This window comes from Apaloderma vittatum, unplaced genomic scaffold, assembly GCF_000703405.1.
Source record: "Apaloderma vittatum isolate BGI_N311 unplaced genomic scaffold, ASM70340v1 scaffold2928, whole genome shotgun sequence".
NCBI lineage: Eukaryota > Metazoa > Chordata > Aves > Trogoniformes > Trogonidae > Apaloderma > Apaloderma vittatum.
In genome coordinates this window covers 67,883-75,382 of record NW_009730042.1, presented here as the reverse complement: position 1 = coordinate 75,382, position 7,500 = coordinate 67,883, and the positions used below count along the sequence as shown (strand labels likewise).

Below are 7,500 nucleotides of genomic sequence, written 5' to 3'. Positions count from 1 at the left end.
AGGAGAGGACTAGGGGAGAGGATTCAGCCTTCTTAATTGTGAACCTCATTAGTGACGGTTGCTAGGCAAAACACACACCTACTTTCAGTGCATATGAAAGAGATAAACAATACGTCATAGACCATAATGACTCCTGTGCTCAGGGCGACCTTTAATTATTATATTTTTGTTCCCTTATACCTTAGTTATTAATGCAGAAAAAACAAATTAGTTTGTGTGTGTGTGTGTGTGGACTGCAGCAGATTTGTAAATCGTTTCCCATTTTTTGATGTCTAGATCGTGCTTCCGCCTGGTAATTGTCGCTCGCCTCATTCATTTCTCCGCGTGCCCATTGGTAAATACTATTTGAAACGTAAAATGACAATGATTGTGTTAGCAGCTTAGTATTCTGTTACTACTTTAATTAATTTTATTAGTGTAAAAAGCCATGATCCTGTCAATACGTTAGTAACAGCTCGCAAGAGAAGTCCCATGGAAACTGATGTGCGTGGCCTGGCCAGGCAGCCAAACCTCAGCCCAGGGTGGTTTGGGGGATTCTAACTCTTTAGAAACTGATGATGCATTTCACCCCTATGCATTTAGGTTTTGGTCAGCCCTAAAGCGGTCAGGCAGATCATTGTAAGTCCTTTCTGAAATACTCTATTCTTTCTGTTCTATTCTTCTTTTCTGTTCTGTTCTGTTCTGTTCTGTTCTGTTCTATTCTATTCTATTCTACTCTATTCTATTCTATTATATTCTATTCTAATCCTATCCTATCCTATCCTATCCTATCCTATCCTATCCTATCCTATGCTATCCTGTCCCTATTCCTATTCCTATTCCTATTCCTATTCCTATTCCTATTTTAACTTTATTTAAAACCAAGTTACCTGAGAGCTGGGTTGTATCTTGATGTTGGTGTATTTTACAGCGCGAACAAAGTGATATTTACGTCTCAACGGCAATTTTGGACTTTGCGGGGGGAAATAACTACGTGTGCACACACGCGGGAGCGTTTATGTGCAAGCGACTGGGAGGCTGCTGGCCTCCAGAAAGAGAGCATTTCACAATTGTCGATTTTCAGAGACCCTTTCCATACTCCTCTTCATCTCAAGGCTATCTTCTTTTAGCAGTTCAGGCAAGAAGTCAATCCCACTGAGTCAGTCTGAAGAGAAACATTTTATGCTGGTTTTCTCATACAACCTCCCCCTCCTGCCGTAATCTGCAGTAAGGCCCAGCCACAGGAAATTGACCTCACAGTAAATTCTTTACAGATTCGGTCATGTTTTTACCATCCACTTAAGCTTGCATACATAACCTGAGACCGTACCTCTGGATCGAGGAATATGACAAGCCAAAATAAAATCAAGTCAAATTAAATAGCAAGAAAAAGCTGCAAGCAAAAAAAGGCTGGGGGAGAAAATAAATATATAAAGAAAGAAAGAAATAGAAAAAGATGAAAAATTCGTTGTGACTGCAAAACTGTAAGTATTAAATAAAGAAAGAAGTCAGAAGCGAATTCAGAAGCGACTGCGTTCTGGTTGACAAGGGCTGAGAAACGCTAATGGACTTTTTTTAATGGGTGGTTTGATGGATGAGAGAAAAAATTAGGTAAAAGTAAATGTAGTTGTGTACCAACGGAAAGTACGGTGCCAAAAAAAGAAAAAAAAAGGAAAAAAAAGCATCGCAAATTAAAAAAAAAGACATGTAAATGTGTGCCTACCATTTTCCAGATAAGAAGGGGCCGTACCTTCTGAGGGGTCAAGGCGGCGAGCCCGCCTCCCGTGTTTGGAATTGTTGTGTACAAACATGTTGTCTGAGACAGCCAGCACGTGGCCATCCACATTGACTGTTGTTGATACAACAACCTGCAAAAGAAGAACAAGACCCAAAATTTCAAACGCCCTGCGTGTTGTCACAAACACAGACACAGAATCCGATCTCCTCTCGAGGCAGAACAACATCCCAGCCTCTTACTTTTGGCTTTAAAGGAAGTGACTGACATCTTTGTTTATGGGGCTAATGCTGGTGGGTTTTAACCCACAATTGTTTCTCTTCAGAACCTGCTGCACTAATTAGAGTTTAATCTCCTATTATGCTAACAAATGAATTCAATTCAGGGAAATATTCTTCTAGCCATTAGTTTCAGAAACACCCCTCTAGCCACTCATTTTAAAAGCTGCTGTTTTGATTGATCTGTTGATATATTGATTAGATAGTTTATCTAATTAAAATTTGTTCACTTGAGACTGTCTTCAAATGAAGGGTTGTGAGGATTCCAAATAAAAAAAGCTTAATAAATCAGGAACCATCGTAACTCTCCATTTTTTTCTTCAGTAAATGATCTCCAGGTCAGTTTTACAATTACATTTAATGTCTGATAATGAACTTTTTTGCATCTGAAAAGACCCAGTTGAATATGAATAGTGAAAGTGTTTTCAATCCATGAAAAGTATCCCTTCTCAAGTTCATTTGGATGGTGATTGACCCTGGTATGTCAATGGAATTTCCTCCTTTATTTTGGAGTGAAAGGCTCCTATTCTTGTGTCCAGGTTCAGAGTCCGGCCATAGAAGAGATGATGGATAGGGCCTTCTCGGGCTTCCAGCTGCTTCTCAGTAGAAAAATGGAAAAAGAACATATGCAAAACGCACAACCTTCCTGCTAAAAACACCTACACAATGGAGTTGTGGGACTTCTTCCGGAAATGATACCGCGTGAGCACTGGCCAAGGAGGGAGCTGTGCGACGCACCCCGGTTCGTGTGGAACCCGGCTTCGTAGGTTGACCGGTGCTATCCATCCCAGACAGGCATTTATATCTTGTTTAAATACTCCGGCGTGGTGTGGGTTCCAGATTTTCTATGTGGAGTATTCATCCTCTGTGGAGTTTAACGTCAGCCAATGCCTAGGTTGGGCCTTATCAACCCCACTGGTGACGGCAGCAAAAGCGAGTTCGTATTTTTAGCTTCCGCCTTCCATTTATTTTGCTCTTGGATATAACAAAAACGATCGCCGGGGTTCTCACACCTAAATGCTTAATGAACAAAAACGGAAGGGGAAAAAAAAAAAGAAAAAATGGCCTCCTTTTTGGCACAGAGCTGGTCCAAGGCATCAGAAGAATATTCTTGCCTGCTTCTGTGTTTTGGCTCACCTCTGATTCTGTTTCTTATTCACAGCCCATAATTAGCTTTCAGCTATCACAGCACCTTTTCTGTGTATCCTGCCTCCTTTGAGACAGCCATCTGCGGTACCCTTTCGAACAGCCCGAGGGCAGCTCTCTGACAGGCTGCTCCGTCCCTCCCTTCCTCCTCCCAGAAGTGGACACCTTCGCTCTTGTCAACATCCACTTCGGAGAGCGCTGAGGTCTGCACGCGCGGCGCGGCCGCCGGGACGCTGGGCCCCTCTGCTTTCACTTTTTAACGAGTTTCGCGGCCATTAGGAAATAGTCGCGAAACGCGCGAGCGGGATTTTCGGCAAGGATCTCTGGGTGTGCGCTTCCTAGAACACGGTACGTGAAAAAGACAGGGAAAAGTGTACATAAAAAAAAAGACAACTATTTTTGTTCTGTCATGTATATATAGGTCAGTCACCAAGGGAAAATAGTGTAGTTCAGCAAAAGAAAGTAGACAAGCTCTGCTTTGTTACATCGGCTTATTCCTGCAGCGCACCTAAAGAAAGGTGCTGAGACAGTGAAACCAGTTAAAAATATTGGTCAGGATCTGACATACTGTTAAGTCCACTTAAACCTTCTGAGAAGCAGGGAGATTAGCTAAAGAGACCCAGGAAAGTCTTTCTAGTGCCTACTGGCTCCATTGTCGACCACTAGATCGCTCATGACTGATGCTTCATTTAGTCATTGGTGAGACAAAGAGGACATTTCCACTCATTCCAGGTTTGACCTTCTGTTCTGTTCAGATGGATCAATATCACCGATGCCACGTGAAGCTGAGATGCATGAAAAATGGAAGCTTGGCTCGGTTGTTTTGAAGGAAAATTTTTCCCAGCTACAGATCTTTTCTGTTGGCTGGCTCAAGGGTGCTGGCTTTGCCAGTTGGTTGGCTGTGCATGAAAACAGATGTCACATGTTTTGCTATCAAGTTTAACCACAAGTTATTCTTCTCAAAAAGAAGAAAGTTTTTGAACATCTCAATGCTGCTTTATGATTAGTCTCAAATATGAGTCACTGTGAACTATTCTGGAGTAAAAAAATATCAACCATATATTTCCTAACAAGCATTTCGAATGACCCCAAGTACGGGGGGAAATAATTTGTCCATCACGTCAGCTGTCTCTCTGTAGTGTTATGGTTCACCACAGGTATTTCAAAAGCTGCAAGGAGAAAGTGAAGTATTAAACATTTTCTAAAACAACTGGAACAAAAACATGTGGGTTGGGCCACGACCGTTGGATTTACAGGTGGTGAATGCGAAAAAAAAAACCCTGCGTGAGATCCAGACTTCACTGCGCTTCGCGGCTGGGTCTGTTAATCAGGTTATGCTACTTGGTCTATATATGTAAACCCTCAGCAGGTCTGAGCACACGTCGTGCTACAACACCAAGTGCTAGTATGAAAGAAAAGTATGGAAATACTTTCTGAGGAGACACCCATTTTCTTCAGCACTGATCCATCACAGCCCGCTGCAGAACTCGGCAGGTGCCAAGAATCTGCGTTTAAATTAGGAGGGAACGTGGAAGATAGTAACAGCATTTTTTTTTAAGGCATTCAGCAGTAGAACTACACGAAGTAGAGGCACTGATACTGCTTTTTCATAAGAAAAGTTGAAGATGTAAGCCTTTTGTATATACTTGTTCCTTAAGAGGGGTCTGTACCTGGAATCTTCGCATGTCTCGCGGGTTGCCTGCATTCTTCAAACAGTTCTGATTGCACTTGAGGAAAAACTTTAGAAAGAATCTATAAAAATACAAAATTGAAATCTATTAGATTCATCAAAATGTAAATCCAATTTTAAAAAACTTTAATAAAATTTAATCATAAATAGTTATACCCAAAAGAATACTGGTAGTGAAATATTACTTTCCTATTAGTTAATGAACTTATTTTAAAGCATAAGATCTCTGTTGTAAACAGAACATTATTGCCAGGGAAAGGCAAATTTATATTTTTAATTTTTCAACATCTACAAATGTATTGACTCCAGGCCATATCCTCAGCTCGGTGTGGGGAAGTTGATTTCAATGACTCATTGACTTCAAAGGCAATGACTTAGACCGGATAAGAATTTGTCTCCATTTTTTTTAATACATTTTATTTTTTCGTAACTTATATTAGCAGTAATGACCTCTACGCTGAAAAATTCCAAGCTAATGAATGATCAATCTTCTGGGGAAAAAAAAAAAATCCCAAACAACAAACAAACCACCACTTGGCTTTGCCTCCGGTTTGGAAACTCTTGCTATTCAAAGGGACTCGATCCAGCTCCTGCTGACTCCAGGGAGATCCAGGCGGGATCTGCCCACCAGCAAAGCCCCGCTTCCCTCATTGTTTTTGAAAGGAAAGAAACCTGGCAAATTAGGCCCTGTCTTATGACCTCTTCAACCTTTGCCAGCCTTTAACTGTAAGGACTCACTCTACCCAGGGATGGAAATCCAGCTTGTTTTTTCGCTGAGCGGTACAACCAGCAATTATTTAGGCCTAACCCTTATCAGCCAGGCATCTCCCCATAAACTGTTTTTGTAGCAGCGCTGCCTCCTGGGAACACAGCGAGCACTTACAGGGAGGGGAAAAGCTTGGAAGGATGCAAACTCCTTTATTACACCTCCCTGTACTGCAGGAACCAGCTGAGGTGGGATGTCTCCACCCCGCAGGCTACGCAAGAAGGGGAGACGTCCACCGTCCTGACGCCACTTCTTTTCTTTATTTAACTGTGTTTTCATGCTTCATAATTTTTTTTAAAAAGTGGTCTATTGGTCTGGATTTTGGCTAATGACAAGAAAGGCTCAGGACTTCCTCCTCACCCAAAGTTTCTCCAGCTCATGCTGCCCAACTTCATGCATGTTGAAGAGTCAGTCTAGAAGTGACTGTGACTATTCTCGCAGTGTACACCTCACGGAAGTTCCCCTGTGCCAACAGCATTCCTGGCAGGAGGAAAACCAGGTCTTCATCCCAACAAGGCCCAATTGTGGCTGATAGAAAGCACAACTGACTTCCTCCTCACCCAAAGTTTCTCCAGCTCATGCTGCCCAACTTCATGCATGTTGAAGAGTCAGTCTAGAAGTGACTGTGACTATTCTCGCAGTGTACACCTCACGGAAGTTCCCCTGTGCCAACAGCATTCCTGGCAGGAGGAAAACCAGGTCTTCATCCCAACAAGGCCCAATTGTGGCTGATAGAAAGCACAACTGTGGTTGCACCACATCCCCCCTTGCTCCCACTTTGAGTGTCGGAGAGGAGCATTGTGGGAGTATCCCCATATCACAAACTGGTGCTTTTTTTCTTCCTTTGCAATTATACCTTGAGCAGGGCACAAATGCTAATACGGGGTGCTAAGGCTGAAGGACTGAGACAGAAGTAGGGAAAAGACTGGGTTTACTGGAACTGTGCATAAATAAATCAATGCTGTCGGCTCAGCTGAATGCACGTTTCTTTAAAACTTCCAAAATCTGTAAAGAGGTTTTCGCTGTCGAGCGGAAAGAGAGCTGGATTTCCACGTTGACTGACATGATCTCTTAGCTCAGACACTCAATTAACCCGGGTTTTCTGGACATTGTCAGCAACTCCACAAAACTGCAGCATTGTTAGCCACACCCTCGCCCTAATTTTATCTGCCTGGGGTTTGGATTATTTTTAAGATGCTTATAATCTCCAGATCAACCGAGTATAGGCTGAATGAAATTGTGTTTCTGTCGTCCCTCTGTCCTTTCTCTCACACCTTCCACCACACGGACCAGAATGATATGCAAGGACCAGCTGATGCCCACGTCAAGTATGGGGCCACCAGGCTCTGGAAAGACAGAAGCTGGGAGGAGCCTCTGGCTGTACAGCTCCTCAGAGACACAGCCAGGGTGAAGAGAAGGACCTTATCTTGAAGAGAATTCCCTTTTTTTTTTTTTTTTTTTTTTTTCCTGATCTCAAATGGGTGTTGTGAGGCTTATTGAGCTAATGTTTGTAAATTGCTCGGAAATTCTCCAATGAATTGCGCACTAGGAATGCTAAGTATTGCTCCTCCTGGGTTGTTTTTAACGTGAAGCATTTGTGATGAATTGTTTCTATACAGAGAGCTCTCAGCCTGTCAAAAAAAAAAAAAAAAAAGGGCCATTAAGCACCCTTTCACTAAACATCAGCTGGAACTGGTATTTGTTCAATTATTTTGGCAAAAAGGACGCACACTTGGTGGAACTGGTCAAGTTTACTAGGATGACTCCAAGCACTGGGCTAAATATTGAAGTCACAAGGCTGGGGTGAACACAAGCAGCCCTCGTATTCCAGCCCTGCTGCATTCCTTGATATTCAGATATCTTGTTTTATTTTTTAATCTGTGTTTTCAGAGAGCCCAGGGAGCAT

General features: G+C 42.5%; 1 protein-coding gene across 1 annotated transcript in view; it reads right to left on the bottom strand.

Annotated features, from left to right (window-relative positions):
* LOC104277849 (transcription factor COE3) overlaps positions 1-7,500 on the bottom strand; it is a gene marked incomplete at its 3' end in the record, with an annotated part of 106,236 nt that overhangs the window by 31,166 nt on the left and 67,570 nt on the right. The window contains exons 3-4 of the mRNA XM_009874624.1: positions 4,809-4,890; positions 1,703-1,847 (exon numbers count right to left, since the gene is read on the bottom strand). Of these exons, the coding sequence (XP_009872926.1) occupies positions 1,703-1,847; positions 4,809-4,890 (227 nt within the window). The remainder of the gene's footprint in view (positions 1-1,702; positions 1,848-4,808; positions 4,891-7,500) is intronic.